Source organism: Bombus fervidus, chromosome 3, assembly GCF_041682495.2.
Source record: "Bombus fervidus isolate BK054 chromosome 3, iyBomFerv1, whole genome shotgun sequence".
NCBI lineage: Eukaryota > Metazoa > Arthropoda > Insecta > Hymenoptera > Apidae > Bombus > Bombus fervidus.
In genome coordinates, this window is record NC_091519.1 from 3,426,747 (window position 1) to 3,451,053 (window position 24,307).

The 24,307-nt window shown below is 34.3% G+C and overlaps 3 protein-coding genes across 6 annotated transcripts in view; 2 read left to right on the top strand and 1 right to left on the bottom strand.

Moving 5' to 3' along the window:
* The window catches only part of Sprt (PDZ domain-containing protein sprite), a 32,234-nt gene extending 24,768 nt beyond the window's left edge, over window positions 1-7,466 (top strand). For 2 of the 4 annotated variants that reach the window (XM_072000758.1, XM_072000757.1), the window contains exons 5-11: window positions 2,508-2,671; window positions 3,080-3,265; window positions 3,656-3,811; window positions 4,027-4,179; window positions 5,415-5,676; window positions 5,958-6,365; window positions 6,486-7,456. In XM_072000758.1, coding sequence (XP_071856859.1) covers window positions 2,508-2,671; window positions 3,080-3,265; window positions 3,656-3,811; window positions 4,027-4,179; window positions 5,415-5,676; window positions 5,958-6,365; window positions 6,486-6,881 — 1,725 coding nt within the window. In that variant the 3' untranslated portion in view covers window positions 6,882-7,456. Of the gene's footprint in view, window positions 1-2,507; window positions 2,672-3,079; window positions 3,266-3,655; window positions 3,812-4,026; window positions 4,180-5,414; window positions 5,677-5,957; window positions 6,366-6,485 lie in introns of all 4 variants that reach the window. The other 2 variants (XM_072000759.1, XM_072000756.1) reach the window with 2 other exon arrangements.
* A 73-nt stretch (window positions 7,467-7,539) lies between these two features.
* Window positions 7,540-9,236, bottom strand: Rfc4 (replication factor C subunit RfC4). Its single transcript, XM_072000795.1, has 6 exons — window positions 9,056-9,236; window positions 8,633-8,900; window positions 8,298-8,546; window positions 7,992-8,201; window positions 7,797-7,910; window positions 7,540-7,701 (listed from the first exon to the last, which is right to left on the bottom strand). The coding sequence occupies exons 1-6, from the start codon at window positions 9,166-9,168 to the stop codon at window positions 7,600-7,602; spliced, it is 1,056 nt and encodes a 351-aa protein (XP_071856896.1). The 5' UTR covers window positions 9,169-9,236; the 3' UTR covers window positions 7,540-7,599.
* Window positions 9,237-9,743: 507 nt separating this feature from the next.
* Window positions 9,744-24,307, top strand: part of LOC139985918 (neuronal calcium sensor 2) — a 68,722-nt gene continuing 54,158 nt past the window's right edge. Inside the window, exon 1 of the mRNA XM_072000821.1 lies at window positions 9,744-10,291. The gene's annotated coding sequence lies outside the window, so the exon portion shown is untranslated. The remainder of the gene's footprint in view (window positions 10,292-24,307) is intronic.

Genomic DNA, 24,307 nt, shown 5'->3' on the forward strand with positions numbered 1-24,307 from the left:
AATATTCAGTATTATACATGATATATATAGATATAGATATAATGGAAAAATCCTACACTGTGCAAAACTGGAATTATACAAAATGATTCGTATGATTTCGGAATTATGTCAGGAATTTTATTGTTTGCGATATATTTCAGGGAATTTGTTGATACTATCAGAACACATGGAAAAGATAAAGTAAACGCGAACACGCGCGCTATTCCCTGGGCGCAACTATTGTATCGTACAGTTGCAGAAGAGGGTGGCAGGATTATCTCGGAAATGCGGATCTTCCCCATGCAAATTCCGCAATAAATTTCCGCTTCCTCCGTGCACACCGCTATCATCCTGCTGCAATGTAACGTGTACAGCGCGCTTCCACACGGGGAAAAAATTCACGGAATGTTCGTACTGAGATCACCGTCCATCCGTTCCCACTTTTACTTCTCAACGGGGGAGAAGAAAGTGTTAGATTTGATACAACTCCTCGCTGCGTGTCTCTATTACCTCATTATTTCAAAAATGTTATGTGCCACTATTTTGTTACGTTATGAGTCACCGCGTAGTATACTTTCCCTCTCGGTTGAAACGTCTCATCTGTCGTTTTGAATTTTGAAAAAAGTTTCGTGCCATTGTTGTTTTTCTTTATCTAATTGAAAATGTTTACTTATTATTTCCTAACTTTATCTGTATAACTTTGTTTACAAAGATGAAGTACACATGGGATTTTAAATATTTCAACATATCTTGTAAAATGGAAGAATAGTAGATAGGACATATTCGCAATAACATAGAAGAGTCATAGAGTCATAGAGTCAGATATAAAAGGAAAGAAACAGTACGTGCAAGTTCGTTAATTTATTTCATCGGTATCGAGTGTTTGACACTATGGCATCATTGGAATATCATGTTTATGGAAAGCAAGTACTTTACGGCTTGCACCCAAAGCCTTGAACTCGAATTGCCTTTTGTTTTCTACCGCATACAATACAACGTGCGTAGCTGCTTTGTGTGATTCTGTTAACCTTCACCAAAGACTAAAAAAACGAATCAATTGGAAACGATAATAATAATATTTTCGTATCTTTACACAGATTCAGGCATTGTTTGAATAAAATATTTGAAATGATTGATTATTTATAAAAATAATATCGTAACACTGCGCACGTTAAAACTTTAAAACAAAAGGAATTCTTAAAGTATAATTTTCTAAGATAGGAATACTGGACATAAAGGTGCAAGTTTCGTAACAGTAGTTTTATGTATAATCAGCCGTCTACAGTTCCTTTTCCAAGAAAATAATTTCCGGTCTTGAAATAATACCATTCTTAGAAACAGTGTAACACTACGGATACGAATCAGAGTAATAGCATTCTAGTTATCGAAACTGTTTGTACTTACTTAATAATCTTATTTCCACTAAGTTTCTTAAAAGTTTGTAACTATAAATCGCATTTATGATTTTTTAAAACCGAACAAATGTACAAATACGAACACTAGACTTTACTACTTCTCACTACGTTAGAATTATTTTACGTTTTTTTCTTTTTTTTTTTTTTTCTTAAAGCATTGACGTATAATCTTCCGACTTAAAACGAAATAGGATCGCATGGAAAGTTTTATCCTATAACCGTGAATCTTTATGCCGTAAATCTTAGTTGGAGATAATCTCATGAGCGGACGTCGAGTAGTCGGCGCGAAAAAGGCCCAAGCGAACGAAGAACGTGCGAAGCGAAAGGTGACGGTTAGAAACCGTTTATCTTACCTGTGGATGAAAATAAATGCGCCAAGACTTAACAGACTTCTAAATTAACTTATTCGGTAACTTTATTACGCAAACGGAAATCTATAATGATCTTGCGGTGCTTTATATCTAAAAGTAAAAACGACACGAGCTAAATATGACATATTAAGTATCACAATTAATTAAAGAAATTTCAATGCTTTGGTAAGAGATGAAAATACAAGCAGAGTGCAAAGAATGTTTGGCAATGGCTACGGAGGATATCCGGTTAGTTGAATATTTTCTGCAAGCAAATCTAGTTGGTGGTCTCGTGTGGGACACACTGGGCGTGCAAGGTCTCGTATCGCATCCTTCTTTCTGGTTGCTGCGCAGTCAAGGCCGGCATTGACCTTCTCCGTGTTGTATGCCAGCAGGAGAGACCAAGTGCTGCTTTCTCAAGGACCATCGGCGTGCAGTACCGACGTGGAACTCCATTAAGATCGAGACATCCCGTTCCGACTATCGTCACAAATCATAGATTTACTAGAGCGATAAATTTATATTTACACCGTGGCTGTTTTACACCCCGAGTTTCAACCACGTTCAAATCACATCCTTAGGCTAAAGAAATATTGATTCTACCATATTGTGAGTTTAGCTTCCGACTATTAGAATGAATTATTATTTGCAAGATCGAAAGATTTGACAAGACTCGATTTCTTTTTGGAAATTTCTAACTGTTTATATGTGCGTGTAAAGTACAATATCACCATTGTAATTAAGAATATCTTTTTGTTCTCAGATGGCCAGTATCGAAGTATCTTTGTCAACTACGCCAAGAAGAAAGAAAGGTGGAAGCATTTCCGGTGGAGTAATATCGCCAGCTGGTCATCGAAATAGAGATCATTATAAGGAACTGGACGCTCTCCGAATTGCATTACGCGACAAGGAAAATATCATTCAAACGTAAGACACGTTTCTTACTGTATAATAATAACAATAAGCGAATAATCGCTTCTTACTGTGGCGTTCTGATTTTTTATATCATTTGTAAGAAAACGTAAGGTTTCGATCGCTTAGAGCGATCGGCTGGCTTTCGTCACCCTTCGGTCCTTTCTTCGGTCCGAAGAAGAGAAAGCAAAGACACTCGAGGGTGCAATAAATTAAGCCCGCCGCGTACTGAATCGTGCGTTGGCAGGCTGCAAGGAATTTGCGACTGCAACGCTTACGATATTCTTTCAGTTTTTTTAAATAAATCTTATCAATTCAGTGACTGTGTTCTCTTCGGCATAAATAAATCTATGGAAAATATCGAATAACATCTCAAATATTTCGGTTTCATTTCTAGGATTAAGTTTTAATTTGTTTTTACAGACTGAAAGGGCAACTCTGCAACACACTGAGCAACAGATTAGCTTTACGTAATGGTGCTCCACCTCTAACCGAGGCTGACAGAAAAGCAGCCGAAGAACGACTTCAAAGGTTGCGACGCGATGCGGATAATAAGCGGCTAGCGATAAAAAATTTGAAATTAGCGCTCGAACGACTAGATATTACAGAGTAAGTAGAAATCTTCAATCAGTCTTGTGTTGTCAATCATCGATTACGCTAAATAAATATATTTGTAAGTGTGTCGATTATTGAAAGATTAAATTGAAACAAAATTTATATTGGAATAATAGAGTAAATAAAAATGGGAAATAAATTGTGAAATGACCGTATTTTATATAAAACCCTATATGGTCTAGTGGCTAGAGTACCTGGCTTTCATTCAGAAGGCCTTGGGTTCAATAATTGCCCGTATAAAAAAAATTTTCTTTCTTTATTTATATATTCTTTTCGTTTATTTTATATGCAATTCGTATATCTTGCGAATAATTATACTGTTTATCATATTTGATTGTAATTATCTAGTAAAAAATGTAATTTAATTAATCGTTTTTATTCCAGTAATATCGATGTTCGAATTCAACAAGCTGAATTAGAATACAGACTTGGACGCGAAGAACTCGAACTTTTAACTCTTCGCGAAGAAAGCAGAGCTTTACAGGCTGCTTTGGAATTGGCAGAGACCCAGGAGAAACAGAAAAATGATACAATATTTAGGTATCTATCTTAAAGCAATAAAAACCTTAAAAATGACAACTCGATAAAGATAAAGACATTATATCGAATTTGTACGATATATGTTATAACTAGGTAAAATATATTTAATCGTATTTTAAATATTATCATTGACTTTATTACCTTAACGAAATTTTAGGCCATATAATGATTATGAAACACGGTATAATGAAGTATCTTTGATATTTGATTCATAGTTGTATCTCTGGTTCTACGCAAGTTACGATCCATGCAGTGGAAGTTAGCGCAGATCCAAAAAGTCCCCGTTTTGGTGCTGGACCGAGAGAAGACACACCTGGCTTGTATGTCGATTGGGCAGTTGAAGATTCTGGATTATGCAAGGGAGACAGGTTTCGTACAGTACAATATTCCACATTTTATTCAATAACTATACTATACACTTAAACATAAATGATTGCTAAACTGCAGATATCTATGTAAATTCATATGTTTATGAACACAACTAAACAGGTAGACCCTAGCTAGAGATTTGTTTCATTTATTAAATATTATAAATATTATATAATCAGTATCGTATTTTGAATATTTTATATATTTTTGCATATTATGCGCAGTCATGGTGAAGTTTATAAAAACAATTTAATAAGTTAAAAACAGTTTAATAAGTAATCCAATAAAAAGTCACAAAATGACTCATTATCTGTATAACGGTATATTATTGTGAACGGGATTCTTTTTCCTTTATCTTTAGTCCGGATACCGACGACCGGCGGTGAACACAGTCATAAAGTGTGTTTTCTACGCCTAGCAATTAGCACGTAAAAGGAAAAACGATTATTTCTTCTCGTTGAATGGAAAGATCGTAAAGAATAGATCATTTGATTTCATTTATAATCTTCATGACAGAACACCTGTCGTTCGTAATAAATTGTAACATTTCTCCAAGAGAAAGCAAGCAAAACTGGGGCAATAAAATTACGATTTGCGATCAAAGAACAATGAGGAAGAAGATAGACAACGAAGAAAGTAAATAAAAAATAAGGAATAGGGAGAAAGGTGAAGATTGTTAAAAAAGAAAGCACGTCGATACATATAAATATAACACATAACATCGACTGCTCACACTATGTAACCCAGCTATCATTGTCGAACAATAGTGCAATCTTGGCATTTGGTTCCCAACAGGTCACTGTAGCGTGAAGCAGCACCGGAAGTTCGCCGAGTGCCCTCGCTAATTGCACCTGCGGCTTCACATGACCCTATCCTTTATCCTCCCTCCCATTTTCATGTAGATTTTTTAACAGAATTTGTTACAACTCACACCGCTGTATTTTACATTCAGCCTTTTATACTTATTTAAGTGTATAGTAGAAAATAGTACAAATAATCAAAATTGTTTTAACTTTGATATCTTTCATGAATGATATGCTTTACTTTACTTTGTCCTTGATTAGAATTATATAATTATATAGGAATTATATAAATTCTTAAAGAGAATAAATTACTCTTTTCGCCAAGTCTCAGTAGAATAAGTCAGCCCTTGCTTTGAAAACTGAAAAATTTCACCTAATTAAGCGTAATCACGCTCATGAAACTCATACTTATCGGTCAACATTGTCTGCAGAATCTTGGAAGTGAATGGAAAACTTGTGGTGGGAGCAGGCAGAAGCGATTTAGCAAGGCTGTTGGCCGTTGCACCCGATGCAGCGCAAATCGTGGTCCTTCGAAAAGGCGAATCCTTGGCAGCACTCCGCACTCTTCGATCTGATAACCTTAGGCTGACTCACAGGATCGGATATCTCGAGGAACAAGTCAGGGATCTTCTCGCACCAAGTAGAGCCGAGGTTCCTGCAGACCCTCCACCGTCCCGTCAAGAACAAGTTCAGGTATACGAGAGGATGACAAATACGTTATTCTTCTTAGTTGAAAGCATTGTACAAAAAAATATGATACATTATTCTATACGTTAGTCCATAGATCTTTGTCATTTCTTCACAACCCTATAATACAGGGTGCGACATTTAAATGAAAACAACTGTACAGTAACTCACAAACTATTTGAATATTCTTCTAGAGCGGTAAAAAATGTTTGTAGATTCAAAAGCACCCAATTTATTTCAACATTTCGCAACAGCTAGAATTTAATCTTCATTACTTTTTTTTTTAGGTTTTTCAAAAAGGACCACAGGTAACTGCGTTAGTTGCAAATCTTCCTGGCCTTAATGTAAGAAATTCGATGGAATTACGGCAGAGTTTACCAACAGTAAGAAGCAGGCACAATGACCATTCAAAACGTTCGCTAGACGTAAAAATCTCGAACGAATTCGACTCGTCATCGGCTAGCATTTTCAATGGTCATCACAAATCACGAAGTAAACAAAAACATCAAGGATTTCCATTAACCAGGTCAACTGCAAGCTTGGATTGCAAACAAACGCAAATACAATCGCAACTACAACGTAGAAGACCACCGCGCGTTGAATCAGCTTTGGAACATTTATCTAAGAATCGTAAAAATTCATCTCAAGTACAACCGTTAGACTTCGATTCCGAACCAACCTATTATCGATTACAGGTATTTTGTTAAATTTTTAATTACGATTGAAGTAACTAAACGAATGGATGAAATTGATTAGTAGTTATTCGTGAAATTAGAATTAAAATTTCCGTAGCTTAGGATTCTTTGTTATTTCAGGAGACTCAGTCGCGAGCGTCAGAAAACTCGGACATATCAGTAGTCTATAGCTCCCAAGAATCGAAATCTCGCCCAGCACCACCGAAAAAGCCACTTCGATTGTCTCTACATCGAGCAGCTAGTCTTCAATCCGTAGAAAGTGCACCACCATCTGCACACCATGAAATAGCTAAAAAACCGATGAAGAGAAGTCATAAAGGTGATCCACCGGAGAAAGGTATTCGAACGGAAACAAATGGAGAAACAAATAATCAAATGCAAGAATCGCATTCCAATCCACCTCAACCTCCACCGAGGACACCTTCCAGAGCAGAGTCTTGTCAAAGTGCGCTACGATGGCCTTCCCCTAAGCCACGACCTCATTTAGCACCTGTCACTATGGAAAAGTGGTGCTGAACAAAAAAGAAAGTAAGGGAAGAAAGAACCATTATGATATGAATGATATTTCAAATATCAACGTACACTGCATATTATACGTATTTTTATGTATTTTCTGTTCAGTGTAACATGAATATTCGAGTAGTGTTAACAACGAATCTTTTAAGATCTCTGTTATTATAGAAAAAAACTGGGAAACTTACGAAGATTTTTATACGATGCACTTGTAAATACAAAATGATATTTTTATGCTTTTTACCTGTACTTTAAGAAGACTGAATTGTCCTGGATTTATTCGTACCCTATTTTTATACCTGTTTTTAAATTTTATATTTAACTATATTGGCTGATAATGTTTCGTTGTATACATTCATTTCATGTACTATGGAATATAAACGTTCAAAGTAATCGATTACGTAAAAAAATTTCGCTTTATAAGTTAAACAAATATTTCGTACAAAGTACGTGAAACGTACATTTATACTCCCTAATTTATAAGCATTAGTTCTAAAAATATGAATCTTTTTTTATTTTTATGTGATTAAGATAGCTTTATATATATGTGTATATCATTACGTGAACATCATTTTTTCATCAATTGCTAGTCGAAGTATATGTAGTATTAATTAAAATATTAAAATAATCATTTTTTTGAAGAAATAAAAATATTATGTAATAGAAATATATAAATAGTTTTATTTTCTTAAATTACATGTTCTTATCGTAGAATTTATTCTTATTTCTGCATAGTTTTTTGACAAAGTCTAGCAAGAAGACTGTTCATTTGTAGTAAACTATTAATTCCATCCACTATTCCTAGATGAGTTATTCCAATCTCCTAAAATGATAGTTCCAAATTTGTATTTTCATATCTATGTTGATATAAAATATTCATTACACATTCATAGACAATATAAATATATTTTAACTTACTTTTATAAAATCTAATTTTAATGGTTCTTCGATGGATAGATTTGTACAAACTCTGAATATATTACTGATCAAATCTTCTGCAGAATATCCCATTTTCCATAAATGTTCCATTATCTATAAACATTTATGAAAAAGCGCATTTTATATTATTATGCTATGTTAAATAAAAGTTTTTAAAATAGCATAATATCTTACCCCATATGCTTTGGAAATTTTACCCTGTGCACATAATTCCAACATTTCTTTAACAAGTAACGGATGCGGTTCGTCACAGACTTTAAAAACATTCTCGCTGTTTACATGTCCAAAACCATTATAAGTTGATTGTAAATTATTTAGAGCCTGTCTCATATCACCCTGTGCAGTAAATACTATTGCTTCTAAACCATCATCTGTATGTGAAACCTAGTTAATTCATTTTATATATATAGTGTTATTGCAATACATTTTCATTCAAATATTCAAATAAAAATGTAACAATTTGTTAAAGATTGATCGTACATCTTCTTTCTTACAAACTTCGATGATCTTTGCTAAAATTTGTGCATCTGATAATTTTCCATATCTTAACATGGCACAACGTGACTGTATTGGCTCGATAATTTTTTCACTTGTATTACAAGCTAGTGCAAACCTAGTTGTATTGCTATATATCTCCATTGTCCTACGTAATGCTTGTTGCGCACCATCAGTCATGCTATCAGCTTCATCTAGAATTATTATTTTGTGCTTTCCTTTTGCCAAATTTACCTAAGTAAACATGGAATAAATGTTTGATGAAAAAAATTTTAAAGGGATATACGAATATGGTATCAAACATAGAAAAAAGTACTAACCCTCTTTTGGGCAAACATTTTAATTTTGTTTCTGACAACATCTATTCCTCTCTCATTTGACGCATTTAATTCTAATACTGCTTCCTTAAACGCTGGTCCTAATAAAATACGTGCCAAACATAATATAGTTGTAGTTTTACCAACTCCCGGTGGTCCAGCAATGATAATATTAGGACAATTCCCATGTTCAGCAAATACCGATAATCTGGATACTGTGTCTTCATTACCAACAATGTCAGAAAATATTTGTGGTCGATACTTTTCAATCCTAAACAATTAATGACCTTCATTTATTAAATTACTTTGTTTATATTTTAACTTCCTTTTCTATTACTTTATAAATATATAAATCAATTATGGAATAAAAACATAACCTCAAAATTTATTAATTTCGAAATTACATATTTATGTATAGTAACATACCATGGCAAATTGCCTGATTTCTTATCTTTTTCTTTATTTTTTATATTATAACCACTCGTCGATGGTAAAGCTTCAACATCCATAGGCTCACCGACAATATTCTCAATTCCCATCTTTAAACTTTAAGTTAAAATCGCGGGAAAAATCGACCAGTTCGTTTAAACATGGATAGGAATAGGAATATAAAGTAACAAGTTTTAATCATTTTTGGGACGGTGCAAACAGGAGAGTTGCATTATCGATTAGTGATGATTTTTGATAATAGAGGAACAATACCAAGAGGACCAATACAATACTAAGTTCTTAAAAATTTATATTCAAGATATTTCATTTGCAGAAAGTATTTATTATCTAAAAATACTATAAGAGAAAGATAGAAGAAAATACACATAGTAGAAAGAAAGAAAGATATATATAATGTAATCTTGCGATAATATTGACGGCGTAACAGAATACCACGCTACGCCTTAAGAGGTCGCGAGTGTCGATCGAATTTTGCGCATCTAGTAAATTTTACGCGATTGTCTCTCTTTCACTATCGTTTTGTCGATGGCTTACGGAATGAGATTTCAATATGGCAGCCGTCGTGATATCTGCACGAGTCAGTATCGCGGAAATGTTTTGAACTCGTTGAGTAATCGCGACAACCGGTTGACGTACAACGCATAGGTTAGTAGGACGAAATGACATTTTGTTCTTGTATCAGCTTTCTTCATCGAATAGATCAGTTTGTGTCAGGAAACCGGGTTTTCGTGAAAATCGTTTTTCTCGTACAGTTGGGCCGCTAAAGTATATAGTTTGGCCGCAGTATCGTTCCAATGCAGGCATAGGTTACCTCGGCTTTTTCATTCCTTGAATCAAATTCAAACGCATATCACCTTAAATGGGAATCCGACGCTCGTTTCGTTTAACCTGACGATGTATGTGCATGTAACATCATGTATGTTTTGCGATTGTATGCTCGATGTGTGTACGTTTTTCTCAGCGAGGCTACATGTATGCGTGTACGTGCCAGGTGTGTGGATGCTGTTGTCGATGCGTGTATATTCATGAAATGTTTAGAATTGTCGCTTATCTTTTCTTTTCGAACGGGACATTGGTTGAGTGTCGCGCGTGTTTAAACGTCAAGAAAGAAGACTCGTCGTGTGTGTTTTTGACACATCTCGCCATGCTGAGTGGACAGCATGGTGTTGCGGCCCGCTACGTACCGAACAATTCACTTGGGAACGGCATTTGGTAAGTTAATATACGCTTTTCTGTATCAGTTTTCCCCTATCATCGTTCAGTCATCGAAATTTTGATGACAAGTGTTATCTATTGTATCGTTCTTCGATATCGTTTAACATCCCACTGTATTTTGAATATTTTGAATATCAGCGCCATGAAACTTCTTCATTATTTTATTTAGAATCTAATGTCATTCTTAATTATTTACGTTGAAAATTAAGGAATTCTATGAATTGCCAAATAATGCAAATACGTAATATACTACTTTTATTTCGGCATACTCAGATAATCGCTTCCGGTTCTTCTCGATATTCGAAATATTTAATCGTGGAAAGGACACGATTCATTGAATTTTGCTTAGTTTTCGTCCTGCTAAATGCGATTCCATTTTTATCTGTCCAATATTTTTTAATTTTATACACATGCGATATTTTACATAACTGATAATAATAGAAATTAAATTGTTATTAGTTTATTCAAAATCGACCACTTTATTTATTGCATGTTATTAAATTGTGATATATTCATAGCTAAAATCTGTGTATATATATTTATAGATATTGGACATCTATTGCTTATTGCGTAATTCGTTCCTAATTTATTTTACATTTAAGTAATATCATATGCATAAATCAAACAATGTAACATCCATTGTACTGTGATATAGATTTTATCGTCTTACTTATTAGCATAAAATCTACCGAACGAATTTTATATGTATATATATATATATATAAAGTAATAAATTACAATTTTCATGCACAAAATGTTTGAAAAAAGTTTATAGTACTTACGTTCTTCATTTTAATATACTCGTTTATGCAGTAATTTTACAATTAGTTTTAATTAACTAGATAACCACGTTCAGGAACATTGATGAATATTGATTTGAAAAAAGCAGACATATATGTATATACGTAGATAATAAAGCGCAGCTTCAGCATGTAAAGTATGCAAGCATACACAGTTACTTGAATGTATAACGCGTGTTATAAGTTTACATTAACACGTGTTATTGAATTCGATTATTTCCCACGATTGAAAGAGCACATATTTATTATCTTTTGGGCATTCATTTTTGCATTAAATTCGTAGCTATATTAAATAAATCTTAATTCATTAGAATAGTTAGACTGCGGATTTTTCTGCATTTTTTAATAATTTAATATTTAACCTAATTTAATGGAAATTTAAAGATTCAATTCGCGATATGAACTAATATTCAAACATTGTTTTTTTTACGGTTATATCTTTAAATCTAAAAATCTATCTTTAAATTCGCTGTCTAAATATTAGGACAAAACGGTGTTACAATAATAGTATTAGAACAGATTCTACTGGTTATTTAAATTCTAAATTTGAACAACTATCGATCAATGGAAACGCGTAAATTCTCTTAATCCGACAGCCATTGTTTTCTTGTCGAACTTTCTGTAGTGCATCGGTATAATTATGTTCGATTTTATACATAAAATTTCTTGCTAGAATTCGCTCTAGCTTATATATACATATATATATAGCTTTGAAGCACCTATTTTCTGCTTTTCGGCCCTGACATATTCGGTTGACGCATTCTGTAGATTACATCGAATAATTAGAGAATACATACCGGTATCGGTCGTGGTCGGCTGTTTTTGGCCCGATCATCTATACTCTTTCTGAATTTACTAGACGCTAGAGAAATATTACAGTGTAAGAAATATTACGCGTTAAATCTTCGCTACTGGCTTTTCGTTTCGGTTGGCCAATCGAATCCGCAAATATCAAATTATTCGATTTGTCTAGAGTATATCCGGTTTAAGTACCTACTGCGCACTTCAAAAGATTACGTTGATATTGGAATCTGGAAATATCGATAAAAAACGATTTAAACGTTTCAGCAAGTTTCTCGTATAAAATAAGGCAACTTCGGTGTATAACCCCTTTTGTATATGTGTATATGTTTATTTACTTTGTGGCTTCGCAGCCCGGAGACAAGGACTTGGCGTACACATTTCCAACTCGTTTCGCACTCGTTCCCATACAACTGCCACAGTATTCGCCATTTGCAAAAATCCACACTCCCATCTCAAACACATATAACCTTCCATATCTGATACTAAGAATATAACATTTTTTGTACTTTCAATAATCGCACTCTAATCCTGCTGCGTTTTTTTTTTTTTTTTTTTTTTTTTGTCATTCTCGATGCCTAAGAATTTGTCTGCTAAAATGAGATCAGGATTAATGTAAAAATTAGGGCATCGCGATATAGTTAAACCGATCGTACTGTATAAAACGCTATGGAAGAATTAGTTGATCATTCGCGAGAGTACTTTTCTAGTTGCACCGTTTGTTATCGTTATAATTGTCGAAAAGCGATACAGCGTATCTCTATTACGTTTTCGGATGCTTAGATTAGCGGGTTGTTGATATCAGTTCGTAGAATTGAACTCGAGCCTTGCTGAATGCGCTTCAGAGAACATTTCTTAACTTCTGTTTGCGTTTAGACGGAATTACTCAAATCTTCAAACAGCGCCGATGGTGCAGTAATAAAGTAGCTTTGAAAAAATATGAAACGTGCATTAATATTTGTATATTTTCGATAATTCAGATGGATATAGGGAAAAAGGTTGATACGCTTTGACACATGCCTAGTATAGTATCTAATTAGTATCGCATACACGAAATGCAAAGTATTTGGAAAAATTATCTTTGGATCGTTGTTCGCTCTGAAAATGATTTGCTTCTTGAATATTCTTAATTTAAGAGCCTACACGTATTCCTAAGCGTAGCCTCTTCAATGTATTCCTATAAAGGTTATAAACGACGAGGTTATGGCGTTGTAAGACGGAGTAATAATTATAAAAATATGTATTAATAATAATAGATTTATGGGCCATTATATTTAAGAAATGTCCAGCCACTGTCTTTCATGACCTTTTTTCTTCTTTTTTTTTTTTTTTATAAAAAACCTATCATAATTATCAAAGTTGACAAAGATGGATTGTGTCTCTTTTAACAACGTTATTCATTGCTTCTTGCGCATAGTTTTTCCGCAGTCTGTTTATTATGCAAACGTAGAGATTTGCCGACGAATTAGTAGCAGAACTAATTTCAGAAACTGAACGCATTAAACAATAAAAACTTGCACATGACTCACACAGAACACTCGAGGTGTGGAATATTGACGTGTAGGCGTATCATTGCATATTTTTTTTCATTTGTATCCAAATTTACCCACGTGTGAGATCATCATAGATATCATCAATTGAGAAACGAACAGAGCTTGAAATAGACATATTTATTAAGTATATTTATTAATCCAACGACAGCTATGGTTCCGTTAACGCAACAGTTCATTTACTATCTTTTTCTTGTTTAACTTACAGGATCGTTGAATCCTATTTTCTAACGTTATGGTTATGACAGGAAGTTTCAAGGACTTGCTTGATTTTATTTTCTTATCGCGTTTTTATTGGACGTTAAAATTGCGTCAAAAGATGCATTAGAATAGTTACGGAAACGAAGAATTTCTTTGCTCTATAAATAACAATTTATTGCGATTGCACTGTCTTTAGAGTGTCTAGGCCCGTATCTAAAAGAGGAACTACGTACCGTACGGTGTTCTAAGAAGGGAGAATACTTAATAAATTTGGACCTCATTGTGTGCTAATTTTGCGAATCGACTATAGATGCATTTACTCCTGCAACTGACGTGAAATATATCAGAGTTTGATCATTTTATAGCATCAACTGCTTTCTCTTTCTTTCGTAATTTTAATTATTTGATTTAAATATATTTCAAATAGTTACAAATTAAAAAGTTGGAACAAGTTATTACAAAGATTAATGAAATTAAAGGTTGCCATACTGGTTAACGAGAATTTATCTACCTTACACGTTGTTTTTATTTTGATACTTTTAACGAAAAGTTTCTTTCAAGAAGAAGAAAGATATCTTCGGCGGTTAAATATCTTTTCGTGTCAAAAATTTCGCCGAAATAAACGTATAGGAACACTTGGATTACACTTAAAATTGATATCAAAATAGTTTCACATTTATTTAATATGTGATTTGTAAGATATTCGTCGATATACGTTAACACGTGTCTCGGCACTTTCTTTGTCTCACCATCTTCCTTCCATACCACACTACTAACGGAACAGTTGCATTCATCCGTTTTTCGAGACGCTGCGCACACACATACCCCTACACACTCATACTCATACATGTGTGTCACTACTACGCGGCTAATCTAGTGTAGCACACAAAATTACACATTTCTCAATAATCTATTTTATTTGACAAACATTAATAGAAATTATAACAAATCCGAGATACGTATTTTTTTGCGCGAAGACCAACTAACGAAGTTCTTGAGAAATAAAGATATTCGCGAATAGGTTGTGGATGTCTATGGGTTTGTGAGAAGTTTAAATAAAATACACAAATTCGTTATGATGTTTAACACGCGGAATAAATCTCCGCGTTGCGGTTCCATTTCTTTAATTTAGCATTTATAAAAATACTGATTTGCGTAAACATCCGCAGTCTATTTATAAAAGGACGCATGATTAAAAATACGAATCTGCGACAAGCGCAGTCTCGCATCAAAACGATTGTAATTATCGCGAGAAACTTTGAAGAATCGCTTCTTTGCATCTCGCGCATTTTAAAAGAGCAAGCAATGAAGAGATGGTAACGAGCCAAGTGACGATATATTGTGCGATTGCTGGTTACACAATCCTCTCCACCGAATCTATAGATCAACTGTCTTGGCACTATTTCGCACGGTGCCCTACCTACCTAGACCTGATTTTCATTCTTCTTCCCATTGAAAGTTTATACTTTTTAATCTTTTCTGTAATACTCTTTATGGCTATTGTCCATAGCGATTCGCGAAAGTAACTTTAACACGATTATTAAAGTTGGAACGTATTTTATATGCGCATAACGTGGCTCGCAACAGTATTTGAATGCTTCTGCGAATCTTATTAGAATATCTCATATTCTATTTTTATAAACTACTTTCATTTTTCCCGTTTTAGAATGGCAGATGAGGAAACAGCATTATATATATATATATATATATGTATTGTAATAACGTAAATCCTTGGGTAAATCAGACGATCGATTCTGGAAAATCGAGTTTATTTTGGGAATAATTAAATTAAATACGATAACAGTTAATAAGAAATCTATTACAAATTTTACCTGGAAAATCGAGAATCGTTCTTCTCTCGTGATCTATTCTATTCGGCAAATGAAAACTGCCGATAAAACAAAACAAAAATAAAAATGTCGCTTGCCGGGTAGTTTGAATTCCATAGAATTTACATATATAAATATATATTTGCATTTTAAATTAAATTTTGTAATTTAATAAGGTCAGCAAAGAAAACTTGGTTTAAGAATACACGTAACACGTATTAGATAATTTCAAAACTTCTATCGTTTACACTGCTCTTCTTCTTTATCTGTAACGATACAAAAAAGAAAAAAAAGAAAAAGAAAAGAGGTAGTTATGATATTTAACGACAATATTAAAGATGACGACGAAGTGAATGAATCTGCGCATCTCGACTGATAAAGATAAAGCGCACAAAGAACACAGACCACACCCTCGACCACGCTGGAAAAGAAGAGAACCTATTCGTTCTCATTAATTGAAGAATCGCCGAGCGAATAGGTATAACTAACTCTCTAATTAAGAACGGATAATTTTAAACGTGTGTGTGTGTGTGTGTGTGCGTGGGTGCGCACGTGTGTCTAAAGAAATTGTGCTGTGGTTGCACCTAAATGCCACGCACCCGACCTAGTACAATGCATATCTTTTCACGTGAGTTCATCCTGAGTGTAAGATGGAATTGGGAAATGTTGCAGAAGACTGCTAATGCGTTTCCAATTAATCATTCGGCTTCTAACCGTTTGTATAATTTCTTTGCAAATAACACGCAGTGGCTCGTAAAGATATTCGAATATCTAAACCAGGAAATTTCTAGCTAAGTTTATAGAAAGCAAAACTATTGCAATTAATTTCTCATCTGTAGTTTTATAATTGAAATACATACGGTGTATCTACTATCGATCGAAATACAACAATTTAGAGGAAAAAGGAGCATTTTTCTTTCATAGAAGAAGAAAACAAGGGAAGCAAGCTGTGCGAATAATAATAATCTTTGCGGTCTTGATATTTGCCAAGATGGATGATTTGAGGAAGTCCGCGATAAATCTGTTTTGTAGCTCTCATTATGCAGCTCTACTTAGTGCGCTAATATTCGCCATGTGAATTTTGCATCAACTTAACAGAATGAAGATATTTGGTCGTAGAGTATCGTTACGATGCTATCGTAATAACGTGATTAAATGTTCGATTGCTGTTGATTACGGCGAGCTGTGTCGTCCTTTACCCAACGTTTGCTGCACGTGTTCCGTTAAAACAGGTAGCTTGCAATAAATTATTTTTATAATTATTTATATCTACCACCTTGACCTTTTTCTTGAATGGGAAGGCGATATGGTGGAGGAAGACTGCTTTATCTCTTGCATTACAAGGTTGTTTATTGGGTAAACATGCAATGTATATGCGGTCTCGTGCGTATATCATCGTAAAAATTTCAAACACGTCTGTTCCATAAAAACTTTAAACGATTAATATAACACGTCGAATTAGAAATGTGTCTTCGTGGAAACCTACAACAAATAGGTATTTCTTTTCACGATTGCATATTTCTGTTATTAATTTGTAGCAGGCTCTCGTAAATTGCCAGTTTTTCTGTACGTAATAAATAATAAATAAATAAATAAGACTAACAGGTGAAGTTCGGCAACTTGAAAACTCGACAAATTTTGCAACCTTTCATAAATGTAATTTATGCGATGCTAATAACGGAATAATTTTTTTTTCCTGCTCAAAAACGATCTTAATGAAAATTCCGCCCTCATACCGTAAAGAAATCTTAATTTTTGATATTGTCGTGAATATCTAAGAAACTTTATAAGATACAGAAGAAAGTTAAATAAAAAATTGTATTCTTTTTTATGGCCTATATCGTGGATGTGAAAAATTTTCAAAAGAAATTTCTTTCCCATAATCCATTTCCTCCTACAATCTTTCGAAGGTTCAACTTTTGGTGTATTTTTTTCGCCCCCCTCCCCTTTATTTACGCGATACAATAAATCCACGATATATACGCGATATCTCGCTTATTTTTAGACACGACTCATTCTCTCTATTTATTGTTAGTTGGATATTAGCGAGAAAATGCTACCGTAACCGTAGCATTTATTTATATCGGGCATATTTCAGGATAAGAAAGGCGGAACAAATTACGTCTATAATTTAACATAGTTAATATAATTTAATCAAAGTAAGTAATTTACATGAGCTGCAATAACTATACAAGAGCTCACGAGCAGCGTTGTACGTTGTTTCAACGCATTTACATATTCGTAAGGAGCTGCTCGAACAATATCCATACGTGTGACAACACGAAATAAAACAGCGGGTAGTTTTTGAGAAAAACGTTCATTTTTGAAAATTGTTCACATCCGCAATACAGATCATAAAGAACACTTCAACTTTTTTTCTATATCTTACACATATAATTTCTCAAATATTCAGGGTAAAATGAAAAGACAAGATTTCTTTGGCGTTTGTTTTTCAGCAGAAAGAAAAAACTGTTCCGTTATTATCATAGCATCGCATGAACTACATTTCTGCACCGTCAAATTTGTTTGAATTTTCGAATCGCCGAACTTCCCTTTTAAGTAATTCGTGGTTTTATCGGTACTCGGGGAGAAAATATTATGTTTCTAATTGCATGACGTAAAAGTAATGTGTCTATAGTAAAGAAACATGAATATAGACAGTGTAAATATTCCGGGGCGTGTCTAAACTCGTGCACGAAGCCTTTTCATAAGGAATCCACGAGAGAATAATTATCTCTTTCAAGAAAAATGAGTTTGTACGTTTCTCAGAAATTCAGCGATTAAGTTACAAAAATGTATGATTAAAACACGTCCTGTCTCTGTAGATATAATTTCTCGTTAGGTATACAACTTTCAGTATATCAATTAATCTTTTCACAATCTAATTGCACAGGATGATTATGATTTATACTTACTCTGTTAAATCCAATTAATTCGATACTTGCTGCAATAAATATGTAGCTCTGCTAAAACGACCGCATCAACATTTAGGTAAATCGATATAGTAATAAATTATAGTAACAAACAAGACTTATAGACATTAAATAATTCGTTTCTGCATATTAACTTCCATTCATTCTTATTTTTAACTGCTGCTTTCATGATAAAATAACATTTTGAAGTATAAAGGAGAAATATTTAAGGCAGCTTTTGTTGTCTCTATTATCATCGCGATAAAATATATTTTCACAGTACCGAACGCGAATAATTAAATGGAATGAATTCCAAGCTTCGTCTGTGTCATATAACAGCAAATATTTCAAGAGATTTATTTCAATCATTTAACGCGATACCCTTCAACACTCCAAATGAAGTATGACAACGTAATCGATATTTCACTACCACGATCTTTCTGTCTTTTTTTATTTTATTTCGAAAATACGTACCTAGCGTGTCGGGAACAACGAGAGTAACAACACTGCACAGTGCGAAATGTCAGCAATATAGCGCGAAAAAATTCAATTTTGATAATGAACCGAATAATGATCGGCGAAAATATTTTTGAACATTTACCACACACGATCTTTACGTGTCATATAAAACGTATTAGAATCTGCAACTTACGTTCTTTTGTTAACTGTTAACACGTTCGTCGCCACGTCGCACATATCTATGCGACGGGTATACTTCCGTGGGGACCCCGTCGCCAAAGTATGGTGACGCTCTTCTTGTTCGAGTTAATTAAGTATACGATATTATATATAGGATATACAAGATGAAAATATTAAAAACACATTATACCACACTTTTTATTAATTTATATTCTGGATAATATATTACATTATTCTAGATTGCATGGTATTCGTTAAAACATTCCAAACACATTTGGGGTGATTTTGGGCACTTTGAACAATAGTTATAGACTCCGTCATCGCTAATCTCCTCACTTTCTGACTTACGCTACTGATTCACGCTGTTTACTGAACATTTTGAGGATAAAAAAATCACTGATGTACGTCTCACAAGTATGCTTCTCGACTAAATGAAAGATCTGAGATATCTGCCATGAAATCCCTCGGAATACTCCAACTCGAAAGCTTATCGCTTTCTCCATTTCAGAAACAAATAATCTTTTCTTTACAATGAATCGAAGGCGATAAACAATGAATCGAAGGTGATAAACGATGAATTCCCGCTTGTCGCTTTATTTACATTCTGCGTACCGGCGGTCGGATTTGGGCCCCGCAGGAAACTTGGCCGAATCACGCTGGGTGACGAATGTGTTAAGGTTATTTGATGTGTGTGGATACAAAGAAAGGCGTGCATAAATTGTAAGGTAGAAAAAAAAAGTATATATATATACATATTAAAGTACAAAGTGTGGAATACAATGTGATGTGGTCCAGATCCGTACGCTAGCCAACGTTACATATGTACCGCTTATGGTTTGTCTTCGACGCAGTCTTTTGTCTATGTGCTGTCGATGGCTTCAGTGCTTGAGAAAACTAAAGATCAGACGTAGAAGTGGCGACCACTTCAACATTAACCATCGTTACTCCCAGCATTCCTTAAATTTCCCATCTATCGAGCAGTTTGCTAATTGATCATAGGTCGGGATTTTACCCTGATACGCGGTCATTTCAAAATTCATATTCATAGCGAAATGACATAATCGGATGACTTCTCCCTTTTAAAAGTTTATGCAAATACAATTTGAATCTGATAACTTTCTATAAGTGAGCCACTATAATTATAAATATATATATCTGCCTTGCTTTTACTTTCAGCGACATTATTCCAATATCTATATTCTTTTTCGTTTTATTAACACACATTAAATATGTATCAACGTTTGGTCGAATATAGATCGTGTCTTATGTTACTGAAAAACCCTTGAAACTATTGGGTTGGTAACTAAGTGTCATTAGGTGGTATTGACAAAATCCGCAATCACTTGGTTGGCAAGCCAACATAAAAAGTTCGTATCTCCTTGGTGCAATGTATAATTTTGTCTGGTTGGATCGCTGAAATGTCACTAAGAACCACCGGTTAGACGCGAATTACGAAAGAGCAGTAAATCGGACTGCTTGGTCGCAGGTGGAAAATGTAGAAACGACAAATGATTATGCTTCACCTTGTACTTCTTCCGCGTATCTATATTCAGCCCATCCGGTCACTGTGTTCGCCACTATTGATCCATTACAGCTACGTGCAATGCTGGAACCAACTTTTACACGCGGCCAGAAGGTAAAAACAAGCAAAAATTACTCTCTTTTTTTCCTTTTATCGTGTCTCCACATTTTCCTTTCTCGGCTTTTCCTGTCACATCGTACCGCAAGAAACTGAGAAACATTGTCGACCGCAGGTAATATCTGCGAAGACAGCGACCACCGATATCGTTTACGATCCAGACACCGCTTCATCTTTTATAAATTGAAACCCTGAAAAAGTTGTATCGATAGAGAGCTGATGTTCGCTGATGTTGACAGCCGTAAAAAAGAATGTCAGAAGAAAGTATCGTTCCTCTGGGTAGATAGATAGTCGTTTCGGTTTTGATACTCTGAAGAACAGTTTGTTGGAAGTAGAGAGCCACGTATGCTAAATTAAATTCGTTTAACTGTTGTTCCCAGTAGAGAAAATTGAGAATGATCGCTACGTCTTTCGGTTGATAATGTTTCGTCTCTTTGATTGAAGCATTTGCAACAATAACGGGGTAGCGGGAGAATTTTTATCTCGCTTTACATAAAATGGAATATCCTAAAATGGAAGATACCTGTTAAATTCAACCTAAGGTATAATCGTTAAGACCGTTTGAATATTTTTCAGTGTCATAATGTTACAACAAGGAATTTTTTTCTTCTTATTTTTACACTCATCGATGAAATTTTTATTTTGCTAGAACGAGCGTGCCACGTGAAATTTCCGAACGTTGTAGAAACAAAGTTGAACCACAATGAAACCAGTGTTTAACATTCAAAGGACAAAAGTTTAAAAATATCCAGTTGCAGCGAATCTGCGACCAGCTTAGGGAATATTTTCAAAGTGATACACCCCTGTTCTCTTTCCTCGTTGTATTGCACTGTAATTAATTTACTGGTCGATTCGATCCGGAAGAACACGAAAAGCAGAAAAGCACTACGAAAATAGCACGAAACCGTAAAAGTGATTTTTCTAATGCAAACAATAGAATGTAGAAGTAAAATGTAAAAGAAGATTGAAACTTCGTATTAATACTATTATTTGTTTCATCTATCTCGAAGCAAAGTTTTTAAAATCCGGGCGAAGATTAAACATAAATTGCTTTTAGGATTTGAACTGCGTAACAGTAAACGCTTGTTAAAAAAAAAGGAGCATGGTGTTGAAGGAAGATAGCAACACGAAGCGCGTTGGTACGATATCGATACAATTTCATGAATCCTTTGCCCTCGGCAACCGTTGTTACCTGTTTTTCATTAACTCGGTAATTAAAAGCTGAATTCACGAGGAGGAATTTACAGTTACTTCATTTGCGTTCGCTGTGGTCAAAAAATATTAATTCTTTCAATGAAGAATTCGCGAAACATTTCATTCTAGAGGGAAATTTCCGGAATTTTTAACTTTGATAGCATAATTATTCATTAGTGTAAAATTTCAAAGCTTATGTAAGAGTAAGAAATTTTTAGGTGCGAAGCTTTTTACGAGCTGATGTATTTAGCGCTAGCTTGGTCACAGTCGCACGATTACTTCATGATTTCCGGCATACGCGATGACGCACAGAAACTGATTTGGAGTTTGGAGAGTGTACGCCACCGGCCTACCTGTTGAGACGACGTACAAGTAATTTTAAGCAGCGCTTTCATTGCACTTTGTACGTCCGTCGAACAAACGGCACTGCGAGTTTCGATCCGATTACGTGTTTAGCTTAAATTGTGAAAACTATCTTTCAAAAGCTTGTCGAATTGCCTGTCGCTTTTGCGCGAAAATTACTCTTTCGTGCGTTTTTCTTTTTATCCTTATCTCATCGTTGTTGCCTCGACTCCCAATCTCGACTATAAACTCGTTAAACGCAATAAACCGAGTAACGCCGAAGGTTCACCTAATGTCAATTTATTTTTGCATAAATATTCGCGGTCTATCAATATTTAGTAAATTAATTAGTATCCGTAGGATGTTCGATATGTCTAATTTTGTTTTGTCTTAAACCTCGTGCAGATTGCTCGAGTTACCTGAATTCGAACAACTCCAGACCACTTTATTAGTATCAACTTGTTAGTTCATTAAACTTGAAATATATTTTCCTAGTAGTTTTATAGCTTGACTCTACGTCGCTTAGATGCGAGTAACTTGACCGATCTAGCGAGTCTTTGTTACGAGCAGTACTTTTAGCAAGAATTCCCTTTGAACTTGAACGAAACGAAATAAATACTAATTTAATGAAACTTCTTTTCTTTTAATATTCAGAGTTGCATATGGTTTCTTTATATTTATTAAATGCAAAGATTATTTAGATTTATAGATACTATTATTTATCATTTTTATTTGTCGTGTACAAACAGAACGAGAGGAACCACAACGAAAACAAAGTAACGATTACCCTAGGTTTTATGGCTCGACCCAGTTCTCTTTGTTTTGTTTCCTAATTTCCTTAACCAATAACGAATTATACCTTACTATTTGTAGGTTCACGACGCATCTTTTTTCAGTACAGAAAAAGATATCTTTTTTCAGTGCCGATTATATTTTATTTATAGCTATGTCGATTAAAAGTTACATTTTTTTATACGTTTACTTTAATTACTTAACGAACTTGTTTTTCGTTAACTTCTCCTGTCTTTGTAAATGTATTCGATGAATATCCGTTCAAACGAATGTACATCGAGTGGAAGGTAATTCGACCGATTTTCATTCTTGGCGCATCTGCGAAATCTTAAAAAGGTCTTATTTCGAAAGAACAAGGTATTTGATCGATATCTGGTCCATTTTCTTGCAACGCCATCATGGTTCAGATTCTATAGAGTGGTGGATAACGTAGATGTCTGCAATACTGTCGCAAACTTACGTTATCGACTGTACATATTCTCGATTGCGTCTCTAGATGGTGCCACATATTTGAATTCAGGATTCAGGGTTGCCTCGTAAAATTTCAACGCCTCGTTACCCCATTACGTGATTTCTTTATTACTAACTTCTCTTTTCCTCGAAATACGCATCTCGTTCTTGTCATAACTCGATGAAAATTAAATTTCTATAATACGCAATGTATGTTAAATATTGCTTTCGTATTTTATGCGACGATTTTGTAATATTTGAAGAAAGAAAGAAAAACGGACAAAGTGTCGTTAAGATTACAGTAAAAGGACAAAGATATTAAGGCGAGCTTCGGTTTAATATATGTGTGTGTATATATATTCATGCGCACGACTTGGTGAAAACGACGAAAAGGTAGAAAAAGAAAACGGAAGTTGGCAAATACGAACGTTGCAGATATAATGTTATTGATTCTGGAAGTATTAGCTGTCCCGTTCCCAAAAAATAAAAACGAGAGAAAGGTGACCCGAAACATGCAAAATTCTAGAAGCTTGTAATTTCATACATTTTAAAAACATTTTATCTCGCGCATATATGCCTACATTTGAGTTTATGTATTTGCTACGTTTGTTTTCAAATCCTTCGCAGGCAGACATATTTTTTTATACTCTGTGGGCAAACTGGATCGCTTAACCTCGTCTCTGAGTTTTTTATTTTTATAGGCTTTCAAAAAATGTACGAAAGTTCTGAAATATTTTAATATTTATCTTTCTACTACATTATACAGGCGTTCGTTAACTCAAATATTCGAAACTTTTTTCGATACAGATAAAAATTCAGGAAAGAAATTTAAGAGTGAACTTTTTTTTTCATCTAATTGACCTA